The 20,204-nt window shown below is 46.9% G+C and overlaps 1 protein-coding gene across 4 annotated transcripts in view; it reads right to left on the bottom strand.

Annotated features, from left to right (window-relative positions):
* Positions 1-20,204, bottom strand: part of nfrkb (nuclear factor related to kappaB binding protein) — a 146,311-nt gene that overhangs the window by 28,100 nt on the left and 98,007 nt on the right. For all 4 annotated transcript variants that reach the window (XM_038779406.1, XM_038779407.1, XM_038779404.1 and 1 more), the window contains exons 16-18: positions 18,202-18,376; positions 15,636-15,742; positions 8,869-8,992 (exon numbers count right to left, since the gene is read on the bottom strand). In XM_038779406.1, the coding sequence (XP_038635334.1) occupies positions 8,869-8,992; positions 15,636-15,742; positions 18,202-18,376 (406 nt within the window). The remainder of the gene's footprint in view (positions 1-8,868; positions 8,993-15,635; positions 15,743-18,201; positions 18,377-20,204) is intronic.

The following is a 20,204-nucleotide window of genomic DNA, read 5'->3' as shown; positions in this document are numbered from 1 at the left end:
GCCTTACTTTCACCTCTTGATTAACAAGTATTTCTTTTGTGTTTTCTCCAGTGAGGACAGACAAAAATTCCCTGTTCAACGTGTCTGCCATTTCCTTATTCCCCATTAATAATTCCCCATTCTACTCACTAGTAGATTCACACTCACTTTAGTTACTCTTTTCCTTTTTAAGCACCTGAAGAAACTCTTAGTACATTGAACAGTGCAGCACAGAACTGGCCTTTCGGCCCTCGATGTTCTGCCGAGCTTTGTCCGAAACCAAGATCAAGCTATCCCACTCCCTGTCATTCTGGTGTGCTCAGTGTGCCTATCCAATAACCACTTGAAAGTTCCTAAAGTGTCCGACTCCACTATCACAGCAGGCAGTTTATTCCACACCCTAACCACTCTGAGTAAAGAACCTACCTCGGACATCTCTCCTGTATCTCCCACCCTGAAACACAGTTATGCCAAATAAAGTAAATTTTTTGAAACAGAACACGTGAGGTCTCCAAGGGGATTGGAGGCCCCCAGCTGCATGTCCTGGATATGGAGGGGTGGATGGGGAGTGGAGAGTGCTCTTTCAAAGTGTTGGTGCGGACTCAATGGGCCGAATGGCCTTCTTCTGCATTCTATGATTCTAATTAGCCTGCTATTGGTTTTTACATTTCTCGCTCACTTCCTCTCATACTCTTAACTTCTCCCTCTTTATTGATGTTTCAGGCATTGCTGGTTTTAGATTTTGTGAAATCTTCTGACGTACGACTAATCTTCGCAGAATTGTACACTTTTCCCTTCAGTTTAATACTGTATTTAATTCCTTAGATCACCACAAGATGGTGCATTAATCTCCTGGACTCTTTTCTTTCTCACTGGAAAGAAACTTTGTGGAACATTATGAAATATCTTCTTAAAGATCTGCCATTCCATTTTTCCTGACCTACCCCTGAACAGAGTCACCCAATTCGCCTCAGCCAGCTCCGTTTTCACAGCTCCAGTCTTCTCTTCCTCATACTGATGGTGAAATTCAATCATGTTGTGATCATTGTTGCTGAGAGACTCCTTTACTATAGTTTGTTAATTATTTCTGTCTCACTGCACACTACCAGGCCTAGAATAACCTATTCTCTGATTGGCCCCAGATTATGCTGCTTAAGGCTACCTTTGCTGATACAATTCATCCAAACTATATGTATATTAAAATCATCCAGGAGAATTTCAGTGCCTTTCCGAGAAGCCCCCATTATTTCTTACTGTAGTCCCTTTCCTACATGCCAAGTATGCTAGTGCTTATCAAGCAAAGAAGACTGCACTAGTTTGGGCATGTGCAACGATGGAAGAAGGCTGTATCTCCAAGGATATGCTAGATCGGGACGTAGGCTATGCCAAGAGAACAGCCCAAATCTTCGATTCAAGTATTCGGTCAAAAGAGACATGAAAGACTTCAACATCAACAAGTGACAAGCGGGAAACTCTAGCTGACAATCGATGAAAATGACGACACCAGCAATGGGCAGGAATTCACCACCATGATGACATGTGGTTTCATAAGCTCCAATGCAGTCGGCAGCCCTGTGAACAAAGGCGAGATCATCCTGTACCACTAGCTAGAGACATCGTCACATGTGGTACCTGTGACAGATTTTGCCTTTCTAGAATTGGCTTGTTCAGCCATCAGAAGTGCAGATGATCTCATCTGACCTCACCAATTCTGAGGCTGCATTCCCATCAACTCTCGCAGATGGAAGGATGGCAATAATCAAATGTACCAGCATGCTTCAGAAGAGCATTATCTCACACATATAAATTGAGACCAAGCCAAAGGAGATAGCTGGACACATGACCAAAACCTTGTCTAAGAGGTAGGTTTTAAAATGTGTCTTGAGGGGGGAGAGAGTTGTATGGAGGGCATTCCAGAGTTTAAGACCTTGGCACAAGTAAAGGCACAGCTGCCAATGGTGGAATGATTAAGGTTAGGAATGCACAAGCGACCAATCTTGGAGGAGCACCGATATCCTGAAGGGCTGTAGGGTCGGAGCAAGTTAGAGATGAGGAGGGGGAGGCCATGGGAGAATTTGAACACAAGGATGGGAATTTTAATTCTGAGGCACTGGTAGACTAGGTGCCAAGAGCAGTCAGCGAGCACAGGATTGACATTGAACAGAATGGATTCCTGAACAAACAATAAACAGGGCCCAGAATTTCAGTGAAATTGTACATTCCAACATACGAACAAACAAATTAGGAGTAGACCACTCGGCCCTTTGCGCCTCCTCTGCCATTCAATAAGAATAGAGGACAGTTTAGCTCAGTGGGCGAGACAGCTGGTTTGTAATGCAATCAGTAGCTAGTGGTGTCCCTCAGGGATCCGTGTTGGGCCCACCATTGTTCACAATTTACATAGATGATTTGGAGTTGGGGACCAAGGGCAATGTGTCCAAGTTTGCAGATGACACTAAGATAAGTGGTAAAGCGAAAAGTGCAGAGGATACTGGAAGTCTGCAGAGGGATTTGGATAGGTTAAGTGAATGGGCTAGGGTCTGGCAGATGGAATACAATGTTGACAAATGTGAGGTTATCCATTTTGGTAGGAATAACAGCAAACGGGATTATTGTTTAAATGATAAAATATTAAAGCATGCCGCTGTGCAGAGAGACCTGGGTGTGCTAGTGCATGAGTCACAGAAAGTTGGTTTACAGGTGCAACAGGTGATTAAGAAGGCAAATGGAATTTTGTCCTTCATTGCTAGAGGGATGGAATTTGAGACTAGGGAGGTTATGCTGCAATTGTATAAGGTGTTAGTGAGGCTACACTTGGAGTATTGTGTTCAGTTTTGGTCTCCTTACTTGAGAAAGGACATACTGGCACTGGAGGGTGTACAGAGGAGATTCACTAGGTTATTGGAATTTAGACGGATGCGGGGGGATCTTATAGAAACATATAAAATTATGAAGGGAATAGATAGGATAGATGCGGGCAGGTTGTTTCCACTGGCAGGTGAAAGCAGAACTAGGGGACATAGCCTCAAAATAAGGGGAAGTAGATTTAGGACTGAGTTTAGGAGGAACTTCTTCACCCAAAGGGTTGTGAATCTATGGAATTCCTTGCCCAGTGAAGCAGTTGAGGCTGCTTCATTAAATGTTTTTAAGGTAAAGATAGTAGTTTTTTGAAGAATAAAGGGATTAAGGGTTATGATGTTCGGGCCGGAAAGTGGAGCTGAGTCCACAAAAGATCAGCAATGATCTCATTGAATGGCGGAGCAGGCTCGAGGGGCCAGATGGCCTACTCCTGCTCCAAGTTCTTATGTTCTTATGCACCACGCCGGGTGCTCTCAAGGATCGTCTGAAAACGCAGCTACGAGAGCTCCAAGACCAGGGTATCATCTCAAAGGTCAGCTCCATGGTCTGCATCAAGAGGCCCTCTGGTGAACTCCGCATTTTCATTGATCCCAAAGATCTGAATCGCAACATCATGCATGAACACTACTCGATCCCAAAGCGTGAAGAGTTAACCTGTGAGATGGCTCATACCAAATTCTTCACCAAGCTGGACCCCACCCGTGGGTTCTGGCAGATACAGCTGGACGAGTCCAGTCGTAAGGTGCGCACGTTTAACACTCCGTTCGGCAGGTATTGCTACAATAGCATTCTTTTGGTATCATATCAGCTTCCGAAGTATTTCATCGCATAATGGAGCAAATGATGGAGGGCATCGAGGGGGTGCGGCTCTATGTGAACAACGTGATCATCTGGTCCACGACGCCCGAGGATCACAACGCTCGCCTCAAACAAGTTTTCCAGAGGATACATGAAAACGGCCTCCAGCTCAACAGTACCAAATGCTCATTTGGTAGGTCTGCTATGAAGTTTCTGGGTGGCCACATTTCACAGCAGGGTGTGCAACGTGACGCTGACAAGGTGCTGGCAATCGAGGCCATAAAGACCCCAGAGGACAAAAAGGCGGTCCTCCGTTTCCTTGGGATGGTGAATTTTCTTGGGTAATTCATTCCCAACATGGCATCCCACACCACAGCCCTCCGGCATCTCGTAAAAACGTCGACAGTGTTCCAGTGGCTTCCCGCACATCAAGTGGAGTGGCTTGAGCTGAAGGCGAAGCTCACCACAGCCCCAGTACTGGCATTCTTTGACCCAACCAAGGATACCCACAGATGCAAGCCAGGACGGCATTGGGGCGGTGCTCCCCCAGCGAGATGACTCCTCGTCCTGGGCTCCAGTGGCATACACCTCCAGGGTCATGACTCCGACCTCTATCGCGCCAATGGGCGTGATTACGTGCTCCTGATCGACTACTTCTCCAGCTACCCGGAAGTGGTGAAACTGTCAGACGTCACTTCCAAGTCCGTCATCAAAGCCTGCAAAGAGACGTTTGCCAGGCATGGGATACCACTCACGGTAATGAGTGACAACGGTCCATGTTTCACAGCCAAGAGTGGTTCGACTTTGCACGATCCCACCACTTTAGTAACATCACATCCAGACCCCATTACCCGCAATCAAACGGGAAGGCCGAGAAAGGGGTCCATATTGTCAAGCGGTTGCTGTGCAAGGCTGCAGACTCAGCCTCGGTTTTCAACCTGGCGCTATTGGCATACAGGGCAACCCCTCTGTCGACTGGTTTGTCTCCGGCGCAGTTGCTCATGAACCGCAACCTGAGGACGACTGTTCCAGCCATCCATATTCCAGACCTTGACCACCTCACAGTGCTGCAAAAGATGCAGCAATCCAGGGACCAGCAAAAGATCACGTATAATGCTCATGCCACGGATCTCCCTGCGCTGGCTCCAGAAGATGTTGTTCGCGTTCAGCTGCCTGAGGGGTTGGTCAGCCCCAGCTGTTGTCGTCAGACAGGCTGCTCCCAGGTCTTTCGTTGTCCAAATGGCTGATAGAACAAAGAACAAAGAAAATTACAGCACAGGAACAGGCCCTTCGGCCCTCCCAGCCTGCGCCGATCCAGATCCTTTATCTAAACCTGTCTCCTATTTTCCAAGGTCTACTTCCCTCTGTTCCCGCCCGTTCATATACCTGTCCAGATGCCTTTTAAATGATGCTATCGTGCCCGCCTCTACCACCTCCGCTGGTAAAGCGTTCCAGGCACCCACCACCCTCTGCGTAAAAAACGTTCTACGCACATCTCCCCTAAACTTTCCCCCTCTCACCTTGAAATCGTGACCCCCTTGTAACTGACACCCCCACTCGTGGGAAAAGCTTGTTGCTATCCACCCTGTCCATACCTCTCATAATTTTGTAGACCTCAATCAGGTCCCCCCTCAACCTCCGTCTTTCCAACGAAAACAATCCTAATCTACTCAACCTTTCTTCATAGCTAGCACCCTCCATACCAGGCAACATCCTAGTGAACCTCCTCTGCACCCTCTCCAAAGCATCCACATCCTTCTGGTAATGTGGCGACCAGAACTGCACGCAGTATTCCAAATGTGGCCGAACTAAAGTCATATACAACTGTAACATGACCTGCCAACTCTTGTGCTCAATACCCCGTCCGATGAAGGCAAGCATGATGTATGCCTTCTTGACCACTCTATCAACCTGCGTTGCCACCTTCAGGGTACAATGGACCTGAACTCCCAGATCTCTCTGTACATCAATTTTCCCCAAGACCCTTCCATTGACTATATAGTCCACTCTTGAATTTGATCTTCCAAAATGCATCACCTCTCATTTTCCTGGATTGAACTCCATCTGCCATTTCTCTGCCCAACTCTCCAATCTATATATTTTGTTGTATTCTCTGACAGTCCTCCTCGCTATCTGCAACTCCACCAATCTTAGTATCATCTGCAAACTTGCTAATCAATGGCTCCATTTTACGGCGCAACAGGAGGGCGCTGCATAAAGTTCCCTGCCCATCACCCGACCGCACTTCTCCGCATGTCATCATGCCTCCTCCGGACGTCTTGCATCACGAGGCCACCGATCTGGCAGCGATCCCACCTGTCCACAAGGACACCGAGATGGCAGCCATCCCGCCTGTCCAGGTGCCGGTGTCACCCCCTCCACCTGTGGCGATCGACAAGAATTTGTTGCCCACCACAAAGACTGAATCTATAGACTTAAATCTTGTAAATTTTGTTCAGTTTGCTCTGTATCTGCACGATAGACAACCTCCCATGTACGTATGTTCATTCATTCCCCACTTGTACATAGTTATGCATGTATATACAGCCACGTTCCAAAATTTATTTTAAAAGGGTGAGATGTCATAATATCCACTCATGTATATGCAGACAGGCAGTGATTGACACACAGGATAACCAATGAACACACACGACACAGAACAGCCAATCACCAGACAGGACAACACCACTATAAAGCCCACAGGGCATTCAGGCTCTCTCTCTCTCACAGGACACGGCTAGGGTGATAGTCGCAGTGCACAGGCCAATGAACATCATCACCATGTGATCGAGAGCTAGTTTGGTCAAGCCAGGAGGAGGTTATCAGTTAGGTTAGTAGAGTGTCAACCCATAGCAGATTTTGTACAGCAATCAACAGGTTCAATAAAACAGTGTTGGACCATCTCCTGTGTTGGAAGCCTGTTTCTCGTTTTACTGCATCCAGTTGCAGTCAATGTTAGACCAACACAGATAACACATCAGGGGCTTTTCACAGTAACTTCATACTTGTGACAATCAAAGATTATTATTGTTATATCATAGCTGATCTATTGTAACTTTAAATTGACATTCTCACTTACTCCCAGTAATCTTTCAGCCCCGTTTATCAAGAATATACCCACCTCTGCTGTAAAAATATTCAATTTTTTTTGCGCTTTGTTTTTAAATTTAGAGTACTCAATTATTTTGTTTTCCAATTAAGGGGCAATTTAGCGTGGCCAATCGAGCTAGCCTGCACATCTTTGGGTTGTGGGGGTGAGACCCATGGAGAGAATGTGCAAACTCGCAAACTCCACACGGACAGTGACCCAGAGCCGGGATCAAACCCGGGTCTTCGGTGCCGTGAGGGAGCACAGTGCTAACCACTGCACCACCGGGCCGCCCCTGAAAAATATTCAAAGGCTCAGCTTGCATTGCCTTATCAGGAAGAGATTTCCAGAAACCCACAACCCTCTTAGAAAAATTTTCAAACTTTTGCCCTGACTGGGTGACCCCTTATTTTTAAACTGTAGTTTCTAATTCTAGATTCTTCCACAAGAGGAAACATCCTCTACACATCCACCCTGTAAATACACCTCAGGATCTTATAGGTTTCACAAGAATGATCCCTGGAATGAAGAGCTGGTCGTATGAGGAATGGTTGAGGACTCTGGGTCTGTACTTGTTGGAGTTTAGATGGATATGGGGGGATCTTATTGAAACTTACAGGATACTGCGTGCCCTGAATAGAGTGGACATGGAGAGGATGTTTCCACTTGTAGGAAAAACTAGAACCAGAGGGCACCATCTCAGACTAAAGGGACGATCCTTTAAAACAGAGATGAGGGCAGCACGGTAGCATGGTGGTTAGCATAAATGCTTCACAGCTCCAGGGTCCCAGGTTCGATTCCCGGCTGGGTCACTGTCTGTGTGGAGTCTGCACGTCCTCCCCGTGTGTGTGTGGGTTTCCTCCGGGTGCTCCGGTTTCCTCCCACAGTCCAAAGATGTGCGGGTTAGGTGGATTGGCCATGATAAATTGCCCGTAGTGTCCTAAAAAGTAAGGTTAGGGGGGGGTTGTTGGGTTACGGGTATAGGGTGGATACGTGGGTTTGAGTAGGGTGATCATTGCTCGGCACAACATCGAGGGCCGAAGGGCCTGTTCTGTGCTGTACTGTTCTATGTTCTATGTTCTAGGAGGAATTTCTCCAGCCAGAGGGTGGTGAATCTGTGGAACTCTTTGCCGCAGAAGGCTGTGGAGGCCAAATCACTGAGTGTCTTTAAAGACAAAGATAGATAGGTTTTTGATCAATAAGGGGATCGGGGTTATGGGGAGAAGGCAGGAGAATGGGGATGAGAAACATATCAGTCATGAGCAGACACGATGGGCCGAGCGGCCTAATTCTGCTCCTCTGTCTTATGGTCTTGAAGTAATTTCTTCCTCTTCTGAACTCCAGCAGGTACAAACCTCGTGGTTCCAGCCTTTCCTAATAAGCCAACTTGCCCATTTCTGGTATTAAACAGGATGTTGGTTGTAGGATAAACATTCGCTCGGACATCTGGATGAACTCAATTATCCCCACCAATTCAGAGGCGACATTCTCCTCATCTTTTGCAGATGGAAGGATGTCAACCTAACATAATCAAATGTTACACCATGACGATGAACTCTTCTGTTCTTTTTGTTGTGGGTTGAGAGGGCAGGACTGGAGTTTCAGTCCAGACTTTGTGCTCATGTTTCTGGAGTGACATTTGGACACATAACAGACAGTGAGACAGAGTGCTGCCTACTGATTTCAAGTAGTTTAATGGCCAATAGTTATGTGAAAGGGCATACACACTTCAGTGAGTCTCCACAGCCAATGCAATAATCTCAGGGAAAGCTGTTTTATTTGGGGGCTCTTTCAGCTTACCTCATTGTTGGTCTGCGGTTCCTTTTGCCCTTCCATCCTATACCGCTGATGCATTACCCAAATGGACATTCCTCATGTAAGAACTAAGACAATTAATGTTAACGAATGGTCCAACTTTAGATTGCTGGGGTATCAGAGCAGGGTCTGGTCGAGTCTTCACTCTCCAGCAACATCACTAGATGGCAATCAGGACAGGACCCTCACTCACCTTTCATTCTTCCCACAAGATGGATGGATCATGTTCAGAGATGGCAAAGTGAAACTTGCTCATCAACAAGAGAGAGAGACACACACAAATTGCTGCCCTTGACTGAGATAAATAACCTGATTAACAGTGGACTCACCAAATTCCTCCTCACTCCGGTTCCGGTGCAGATAGATCCACAGTTTGCGGCCAATATCATACTTCACACATGGGTCTTTCTCATAGTGCAGTCTGTCCAGAGCACCACTCACAACCGTGTTAATCTGCAAGAATATAATAGTTTATACAGAAGATGTGTTGGGCTGAGAGGCTGAGGTGTGGGACCATTGGTGAATTACAGCTGTCCAATTCCACATGATTCTCCACTGTCTGTTTTATTACCCATTGCATAGATTAAAGTTTGCACAACTGCTTATCGAATAGAAGGACTCCCCAAACCCCCTCCTCCTGCAAAGGTCTCCCGCCATCTACATAATCACAGCCCCCCCTCCACCATGTACATAATTACAAATCCCTCCTGCCATGTACACAGTCACAGTCCGCTCCCTCTTATTCTCATTTACGGGATGCGGGCATCGCTGGTTAGGCCAGCATTTATTGCTCATCCCAAGATGCCCTTCAGAAGGGGGTGAGCTGCCTTCTTGAACCGCTGCAGTCCCCGAGGTATAGGTACATCCGCAGTGTTGTTAGGTTGTGAGTTCCAGGATTTTGCCCCAGCAACAATCAAAGAATGCCAATATATTTCCAGGAAGAAGTCTTACAACACTAGTTTAAAGTTCAACAGGTTTGTTTCAAATCACTAGCTTTCGGAGCATTGTTCCTTCCTCAGATAAATGAAGAGGTAAGTTCCAGAAACATATCCACCATATCCATATAAACTACCCAGTCTTCAGAACAGCGACGACACCACACAACTCTGCAAGACGTGCCAGATCATCAACATGGATACCACCATTACATGTGAGAACACCACCCACCAGGTACGTGGTACATGTTTGTGCGACTTGGCCAACGTTGTCTACCTCATAGGCTGCAGGAAAGGATTTCCCGAAACTTGGTACATTGGCGAGACCTTGCAGATACTGTGTCAACGGATGAACAGACATCGCGCGATAATCGCCAGGCAGAAATGTTCCCTTCCAGTCGGGGAACACTTTAGCTGTCAAGAGCATTCAGCCTCTGATCTTCGGGTAAGCGTTCTCCAAGTCATCTTCAGGATGCGCGACAACGCAGAATCGCCAAGCAGAAACTTATAGCCAAGTTCCGCACACACGAGTACAGCCTCAACCGGGACCTGGGATTCATGTTGCATTACATTCATCCCCCACCATCTGGCCTAGGTTTGTGAAATCCTACCAACTGTCCTGGTTTGAGACAATCCACACCTCTTTAACCTGGGATTACCCCACTCTCTGGATCTGTAAAGACTTAATTACATGCAAATGCTCGCATTCAAAGTATCGTCATGCATCTTTGACTGTGTCTATATATATATATATATGTTTCTGGAACCTACCTTTTAATTCACCTGAGGAAAGAGCAGTGCTCCGAAAGCTAGTGATTTGAAACAAACCTGCTGGACTTTAACCTGGTGTTGTAAGACTTCTTACTGTGCTCACCCCAGTCCAACGCCGGCATCTCCACATCATGATATATTTCCAAGTCGGGGTGGTGAACCTCCTGGTGGTGGGTGTTCCCACATATCTGCTGCTCTTCTCGATGATGTGGTCGTGGATTTGGACGGTGCTGTCTCAAGAATCTTGCTGAGTTACTGCAGTGTAACTTGTGGATGGTACACATGGCTGCTACTGTTCGTCGGTGGTGGAAAGTTTGAATGTTTGTCGAAGGGGGAGCAATCAAGCGGGCTGCTTTGTCCTGAATGATGTTGAGCTCCTGGAGTGTTCTTGGAGCTGCACTCATCCAGGCAAGCAGAGAGAATTCCATTAAACTCCTGACTTGTGCTTTGCAGATGGTGGACAGGCTTGGAGGATCAGGAAATGAGTTACTCACCATAGAGTCTTTGGCCTGCCCTGGTATTAATATGGCTAGTCCAGTTCAGTTTTGTTTTAAACAAAGAATTTTAATGAGGTATTTTAGGCATATAGAAAAAGTGACATTGTGCAGTACAAAAAAAAGTCAAGACACAAATTAAACATAGTGCAAACCACGGCTCTGTTCACGCATGGACCTGCTTCAATATCCCCCTACTCTACTTTACCCTAGCCCACCCCCCCTCAGCCCCCTGCTGACGCTTACTCCTCTGCAAAGAAGTCAATAAATGGCTGCCACCTTCGGGCGAACCCTAGTAGCGAACCTCTCCAGGCGAACTTGACTTTCTCCAGGCCAAGAAAGCTCGCCATGATCGATAGCCATACCTCAGCCCTCGGGGGCTTCGAGTCCCTCCATGCTAACAATATTCGTCGCTCAGCTACTAGGGAAGCAAAGGCCAGAACGTCGGCCACTCTCTCTTCCTGCACTCCCGGGTCATAGAACAGTACAGCACAGAACAGGCCCTTCAGCCCTCAATGTTGTGCCGAGCATTGTCCGAAACCAAGATCAAGCTATCCCACTCCCTGTCATTCTGGTGTGCTCCACCTGCCTATCCAATAACCGCTTGAAAGTTCCTAAAGTGTCCGACTCCACTATCACAGAAGGCAGTCCATTCCACATCCTAACCACTCTCTGAGTAAAGAACCTACTGTGTTGTTCCTTGTGTCTAAATAAAGCTCGTAGTCTCAAAGTTGGAGAAGGTGCTTTATTGTGAATTTGTTCTGTCTTCAGAGCTTAACTTACAGCTACCTCAAATGCTGCCTGCCTGTGTGTCTTGCTCCCAGTTCTGTGAAGTGGGTCCTCACTTCCTGTCCCTGTGTATTTATAGCTCTCCCGTCCTCCCTCTACAATGAAGTTGTATTGCACCTACACTGATACACAATCACCACACCTACCTCGGACAGCCCTCCTATATCTCCCACCCTGAACCTTATAGTTATGTCCCCTTGTAACAGCTACATCCACCCGAGGAAATAGTCTCTGAACGTCCACTCTATCTATCCCCCCCATCATCTTATAAACCTCTATTAAGTCACCTCTCATCCTCCTCCGCTCCAAAGAGAAAAGCCCTAGCTCCCTCAACCTTTTCTCAAAAGACCTATCCTGCAATCCAGGCAGCCTCCTGGTAAATCTCCTTTGCACCCTTTCCAATGCTTCCACATCCTTCCTATAGTGAGGTGACCAGAACTGCACACAATACTCCAAATGTGGTCTCACCAGAGTCATGTACAGTTGCAGCATAAGCCCACGGCTCTTAAACTCAAGCCCCCTGTTAATAAACGCTAACACACTATAGGCCTTCTTCATGGCTCTATTCACTTGAGTGACAACCTTCAGAGGTCTGTGTACATGAACCCCAAGATCTCTCTGTTCCTCCACATTCCTCAGAACCCTGCCGTTGACCCTGTAATCCACATTCAAATTTTTTCTACCAAAATGAATCATCTCGCACTTATCAGGGTTAAACTCCTTCTGCCATTTTTTGGCCCAGCTCTGCATCCTATCAATGTCTCTTTGCAGCCTCCAACAGCCCTCCACCTCATCCACTACTCCACCAATCTTGGTGTCATCAGCAAATTTACTGACCCACCCTTCAGCCCCCTCCTCCAAGTCATTGATAAAAATCACAAATAGCCGAGGACCCAGCACTGATCCCTGTGGTACACCGTTGGTAATTGGTCTCCAGTCTGAAAATTTTTCATCCACCACTGTCTTCTATGTGATAGCCGGTTACTTATCCAATTGGCCAAATTTCCCTCTATCCCACACCTCTTTACTTTCTTCATAAGCCGACCATGGGGAACCTTATCAAAAGCCTTACTAAAATCCATGTAAACAACGTCAACTGCTCTACCTTCATCTACACACTTAGTTACCTCCTCAAATAATTCAATCAAATTTGTGAGGCAAGAATCCGAATCCTTCACGAATCCGTGTTGACTATCCCAGATTAAGCAACATCTTTCCAAATGGTCATGAATCCTATCCTTCAGGACCTTTTCCATTAACTTACCGACCACCAAAGAAAGACTAACCGGCCTATAATTACCAGGGTCATTCCTATTCCCTTTCTTGAACAAAGGAACAACATTCGCCACTCTCCAGTCCTCTGTCACTATCCCCGTGGGCAGTAAGGACCCAAAGATCAAAGCCAAAGGCTCTGCAATCTCATCCCTTGCCTCCCAAAGAATCCTTGGATATGTCCCATCTGGCCCAGGGGACTTGTTGACCCTAAGGTTTTTGAAAATTGCTAATACATCCTTCCTCAGAACATCTACCTCCTCCAGCCTACCAGCCTGTATCACACTTTCATCCTCAAAAACATGGCCCCTCTCCTTGGTGAACACTGAAGAAAAGTATTCATTCAACGCCTATCCTGTTTCTTCTGACTCAATGCACAAATTCCCACTACTGTCCTTGACCGATCCTAACCTCACCCTGGTCATTCTTTTATTTCTCACATAAGAGTAAAAAGCCTTGGGGTTTTCTGTGATCCGACCAGCCAAGGACTTTCATGGCCCCTCCTCGCTCTCCTAAGCCCTTTTTTTAAGCTCATTCCTTGCTATCTTGTAACCCTCAAGCAACCCAACTGAACCTTGTTTTCTCATCCTTACATTTGCTTCCTTTTTCCTCTTGATAAGACATTGAACCTCTTTTGTGAACTACGGTTCCCTCACACGGCCATGTCCTCCCTGCCTGACAGGGACATACCTGTCAAGGACATGCAGTGTTTGTTCCTTGAACAAGCTCCACTTTTCATTTGTGCCTTTCCCCTGACAGTTTCTGTTCCCATCTTATGCTCCCTAATTCTTGCCTAATCGCATCATAATTACCCCTCCCCCAATTATAAACCTTGCCCTGCCGTATGGCCCTATCCCTCTCCCTTGCAACAGTGAAAGACACCGAATTGTGGTCACTATCTCCTGCAAACAAATCTAACACTTGGCCCGTTCATTACCCAGTACCAAATTCAATGAGGGCCCCCCCCCCCCCCCCCCCCCCCTCTTGTCGGCCTCTCCACATATTGTGTCCTCCGAAACCCCAAAGATTGCCACCTCAGGGCTCATTACCATCCCAGTTTTCAATACCCGGCAACATCCTGCGAGTCCCTGCCAATACACCCCGAGTTTAGGCCACGACCAGAACATGTGTACATAGTTAGTTGGTCCTCCGGCTCATCTAGCAAACTTGTCCTCCAGCCCGAAGAATCTGCTCATCCGTGCCCCCGCCATGTGGGCCCGGTGCACGACCTTACACTGGATCAGGCTGAGCCTGGCGCATGTTGCGGTCGTGTTAACTCTACTCAGGGCTTCTGCCCAGTTACCGTCCTCCATCTCCCCTCCCCCCCCCCACCCCCGAGCTCCTCTTCCCACTTAAGCATCCGGTCCTCAGTCTGCGTAGCCTCAGCTCCCATTAGTTCCTTATAGACGTCTGAGACTCTACCCTCTTCCACCTCTCCCCAAGAAACGACCCTGTCCTGCCTCCCCTTCTGCGGGAGAAGTGGGAAGGACGGCACCAGTCTGCGTACAAAATCCCGCACCTGTAAGTATCTAAAGTCGTTCCCTCTCGCCAGCCCAAACTTCTCCTCCAGCGCCCTCATGCTCGGAAAGCTCCCTTCCAGGAACAGATCCCCCATCCGCACAATCCCCGCCCTCCTCCACAGTCGATACCCCCCGTCCATGTTCCCCGGGGCAAATCGGTGGTTGCCGCAGATTGGGGTCCACACGGATGCTCTTACCTCCCCAACATGCCGCCTCCACTGGCCCCAGATCCAAAGAGCCGCCACCACTATCGGGCTGGTGGAGTACCTTGCCGGTGGAAGCGGCAGAGGCGCCGTGACCAGGGCTTCTAAGCTAGTGCTCCTGCACGAAGCAGCCTCCATCCACTCCCAAACCGACCCCGCACCCACCATCCATTTTCTTATCATCACTATGTTGGCCGCCCAGTAATAGTTGCTGAAATTCGACAACGTCAGCCCCCCTTCTTCTCTGTTCCTTTCAAGCATCACCCTCTTCACCCGCGGGGACGTCCCTGCCCATACAAACCCCAGAATAATTTTATTCAACCTCTTAAAGGACAGCGGGATAAAGATGGGGAGACACTGAAAAACAAACAAGAACCGCGGGAGAATCGTCATCTTAACAGTCTGCACCCTCCCTGCCAATGATAGTGGGAGCGCATCCCACCTCCGGACCTCCTCCCTCACTCGTTCCACCAGTCGGGACAGGTTGAGCTTATGCAACTTGCCCCAGTCCCGTGCCACCTGAATCCCCAAATATCGGAAACTCTCCCCCACTAGCCTGAACGGCAACCCCTTCAGCCTCCTCTCCTGCCCCTCGCCTGAATTACGAACATCTCGCTCTTAAGCCATGTTCAATTTATATCCAGAGAACCGACCAAATTCCCTCAGGATTTCCACAATACCGTCCATCCCCACCATTGGGTCCGATATATATATCAGCAGATCTTCTGTGTATAACGAGACTCTATGTTCCATTCCTTCCGGACCAGCCTTTTCCAGCCCCTAGAAGCTCTCAGTGCAATTGCCAGCAGCTCTATGGTCAGTGCAAACAGCAGAGGGGAGAGAGGGCAGCCCTGTCTTGTCCCACGGTGCAGTCTACAGTAGTCCGATGTCGTCCTGTTCGTCCTTACACTCGCCTCCGGGGCCTGATATAATAGCCTAACACAGTCGATGAACCCCGCCCCGAACCCGAACCGTCCTAGTACCTCCCACAGATAATCCCACTCGACCCGGTCAAAAGCCTGTTCAGCATCCATGGCTACCACTATCTCTACCTCCCTACTCTCCGGGAGCATCATAATCACGTTGAGCAGCCATGTTTTCAGTCTCTTTACCTGGGCACTGGTGACCTCAGGAGCCAGGAACTGAGAGTCTTTCAGTAGCTCACAGATCTCTGCACGAGTCCCTTCTCCATTTGGAAGACGGGCAGCTGCATCACGCACTGTGAGAGATGAATAATTGCATCACACAGAATATTTAAACAATCAATCAATTCTTATAAAGAGCTTTCAAAACTATGAGGTACGTGTTGTCGAGTTTTGAGGACAAAAACACCATCTAAATGACACAAAACCTATGCCACCTCCTTTCCACAGAATATGGTGACATTTGTACAAACCCAGCCATTTAGATAAGAGCTGAGATACTGAGTCTCCATTGGGCACGGCATTAGAAACAGAAACTGCTGTGGTTCAGCAACTTATGATGTCTGTTGCCTGGTATGGAGGATGTTGCCTGGTATAGAGGCCATTAGCTATGAGGAGCGGTTGAATAAACTCGGTTTGTTCTCACTGGAATGATGGAGGTTGAGGGGCGACCTGATAGAGGTCTACAAAATTATGAGGGGCATAGACAGAGTGGATAGTCAGTGGCTTTTTCCCAGGGTAGAGGGGTCATAGGTTTAAGGTGCGAGGGGCAAGGTTTAGAGATGTGCGAGGCAAGTTTTTTACACAGAGGATAGTGGGTGCCTGGAACTCGCTGCTGGAGGAGGTGGTGGAAGCAGGGACGATAGTGACATTTAAGGGGCATCTTGACAAATACATGAATAAGATGGAAATAGAGGGATACGGACCCAGGAAGTGTGGAAGATTTTAGTTCAGACAGGTAACATGGTCGGCACAGGCTTTGAGGGCCGAAGGGTCTGTTCCTGTGCAGTCTTTGTTCTTTGTTGGCTACAGACTCGCTGTCAGAAACGCACCAAACTGTGAACCCGTTTTCTCGTACAGAACAATAGAATTACTGCCCATTTCATTCAGAGTCAGTTTTTAGTTCAGCTTTAAAGTATTCACTGTGTGAAGTCCTCCACACAAAACAAGCTCTAAATCAGCAGCATCGCACTTACCTTATTCACATTGTGGCAACATTATGAATAAGCTCAGGCGGCTGTGTCCACCCAACCCAAAGGCTGCACATCTTTTCCAGTGGGTGCACATGCCCCTCCAACCAATCCTAGTTTTCACTCAACCCGTTTACTGGTAAAAACCAGAGTCCTCGGTAGAGGAAGAAAATCTGGAGAAATACATTCAACCCCTTGTATCTCAAACTAAACACAATCCTTTGGTCTCAGCCAATGCCCACATTCTTTTTCGCACACTCACTCAGGTTGAACACTGTTCACAATTTACATAGATGATTTGGAGTTGGGGACCAAGGGCAATGTGTCCAAGTTTGCAGATGACACTAAGATGAGTGGTAAAGCGAAAAGTGCAGAGGATACTGGAAGTCTGCAGAGGGATTTGGATAGGTTAAGTGAATGGGCTAGGGTCTGGCAGATGGAATACAATGTTGACAAATGTGAGGTTATCCATTTTGGTAGGAATAACAGCAAACGGGATTATTATTTAAACGATAAAATATTAAAGCATGATGCTGTGCAGAGAGACCTGGGTGTGCTCGTGCATGAGTCACAGAAAGTTGGTTTACAAGTGCAACAGGTGATTAAGAAGGCAAATGGAATTTTGTCCTTCATTGCTAGAGGGATGGAGTTTAAGACTAGGGAGGTTATGCTGCAATTGTATAAGGTGTTAATGAGGCCACGCTTGGAGGAGTGTGTTCAGTTTTGGTCTCCTTACTTGAGAAAGGACGTACTGGCACTGGAGGGTGTGCAGAAGAGATTCACTAGGTTAATCCCAGAGCTGAAGGGGTTGGATTACGAGGAGAGGTTGAGTAGACTGGGACTGTACTCGTTGGAATTTAGAAGGATGGGGGGGAATCTTATAGAAACATATAAAATTATGAAGGGAATAGATAGGATAGATGCGGGAAGGTTGTTTCCACTGGCGGGTGAAAGCAGAACTAGGGGGCATAGCCTCAAAATAAGGGGAAGTAGATTTAGGACTGAGTTTAGGAGGAACTTCTTCCCCCAAAGGGTTGTGAATCTATGAAATTCCTTGCCCAGTGAAGCAGTTGAGGCGCCTTCCTTAAATGTTTTTAAGGTAAAGATAGATAGTTTTTTGAAGAATAAAGGGATTAAGGGTTTTGGTGTTCGGGCCGGAAAGTGGAGCTGAGTCCACAAAAGATCAGCCATGATCTCATTGAATGGTGGAGCAGGCTCGAGGGGCCAGATGGCCTACTCCTGCTCCTAGTTCTTATGTTCTTATGATCAAAATGACTCAAACCCCAAACCAAGTGTTTATATACACGTTGCATCCCCACCAAAAAGCTGTGAGGGTGTTGGGAGTGAGGGGAGGGTGGGAAAGGTGGGGGAATTCTGCTCAATGGTGCGTCAACTCAAGACAGATATTTGTCTTTTAATTCTTTTTTGTATTTCCCTTCCATTCGATTCTGGACAGTCCATTTTCTATAAGCATTGATGGGTAGTTTGGAAAGCAAATTTATATAAAAATCAACCTGACTTTCTTCCTTAGTCGCGAGTTTTTAAATCTAGTTTCAGAATCTCACCCAGTGACAGAATGGTGACGTAGGCTGGCCGATCAGATCGCAGCAGAGAATGTTCACGTGCCTTATTGAGAGAAGGATCCTTGTCAAACACTCCCTTTACCGGGCCCACAACAGAGTCAAAGCCGTGCATGCGGAAGGTGAAGGCTTTGTGGGGCTGGCTGTATCGCTGGCGCTCCTGTGGAAAGAACCACAAACTATTTGCTGGAGTCCGTGACATACTGCTCAATAACACAAGCTAAAACAAGCTTAGAAAGTTCTGTCGGGTTTACAGAACAAATGAAACATAAGGATGTCCATCTCCTGAAGGCTGTCCGTCGGCTGCAAAAGGAGGTCTCCACAGCCAGCTTCGCAGCAACATCCAGAAGTATCGTGTGGGGTGTTATACACATCAATGGAAAACTGCCGTAAGCTTATCAGTTGAAATGTCGAAATGCCTGGACACACTCCAGCTCAAATTGCCTCTTATCCTTCCAGTATAGGAACAGATATCAATTTCAGTCCTGGAGACAACTCCAAGTAGCTGCAAGGTGCAGCCATGCATCCAAACCACAGGGATTTCACCTTCCTCTTCAGGCAGTGTGAAGGGACCCGATTTATTGCCCATCCCTTGTTTCACTTGCTAAGGGTTATCACATTTACATTAGGTCACGACTGGATGGTTATTCCCTTCCCTGAACTGTGTGAACCTGTTGGTATTTACAACAATGCAGCAGCTGTTTTCTGGTTCCAGGATTTTATTGAATTCAGTTGGTAACCTGTCCTAGTGAGATTGATCACAGAGGCTACATTATTCTTCATATAGACTGGACCAATCAAATCGCAACAGCAGTCTGGAAGATGCGTTTGCAGGATGCAAAAGTGACAATTTCTTGGAGAAATATGCTTTGGAACAAACTGGGGGTAAAGCTACTTTAGATCTGGTGTTGTGCAACAACGCAGGTTTAATTAGTAATCTCACAAGAAAGATCTTCTGGGAAATGGTGATCATAATACAATTAAATTCCACATTAAGTTTGAGAGCAACATATTTGAGTCCCAAACAAGAATCTTCAACTAAAACAAAGGTGTAAGGCGAGAGCTGGCTAAAGTTTATCCGGTAAATTGACGAAAAAATACGGCAGTGGATAAACAATGTGAACTATACAAAAGTGACAGTTCAAACCAAATATATTTCAGTGAAAAACAAAAACTCAGGGAAAAACATCCATCCATGGCTCACTAAGGTCAAGAATAGTATTAGGAGGCGCTAATAATCTTGGAAGTAATAGCAGCTGATCAAAAGGGAAGAAACTGAAAATGAGAGCAAACTAGCCAGGAATATAAAAATAAATTGTAAGAACTTTCATAGGTACATAAAAAGGGAACAGCTCAAGTAAACACTGGTCTCTTAGAGGTAAAAACAGGAGAAGTTAGCATGGCGAATGAGGATATGGCAGAGGCACTGAACAAATATGCCTCGACTCTCTTCACAGTAGGACATACCAGAAATAAAGCGTAACGTAGGGGTTAAAGAGTGAGGAAACTAAGGTAATTAACATCAGAAAAGAAACATGAGGGGCACTTAGAAAATCACAGTACGATCAGAAAAAGTCAGCGTAGTTTCACATATATTTGACAAATTTGTCCGTCGATTGAGGATTTGACGAGTATGAGAGATAAAGGGGAACTAACATATGTATAATATATATAGTGTACCTGGATTTTCAAAATTTGTTCAATGGGCAGCACAAGTGGATAGCACTGTGGCTTCACAGCGCCAGGGTCCCAGGTTCGATTCCCCGCTGGGTCACTGTCTGTGCGGAGTCTTCACGTTCTCCCCGTGTCTGCGTGGGTTTCCTCTGGGTGCTCCGGTTTCCTCCCACAGTCCAAAGACTTGCAGGTTAGGTGGATTGGCCATGATAAATTGTCCTTAGTGACCAAAATGTTTAGGAGGGGTTATTGGGTTACAGGGATAGGGTGGAAGTGAGGGCTTAAGTGGGTCGGTGCAGACTCGATGGACCGAA

Source organism: Scyliorhinus canicula, chromosome 19 (genome assembly GCF_902713615.1).
Source record: "Scyliorhinus canicula chromosome 19, sScyCan1.1, whole genome shotgun sequence".
NCBI classification, from domain to species: Eukaryota; Metazoa; Chordata; class Chondrichthyes; order Carcharhiniformes; family Scyliorhinidae; genus Scyliorhinus; species Scyliorhinus canicula.
This window is presented reverse-complemented; position numbering and strand designations above follow the sequence as displayed.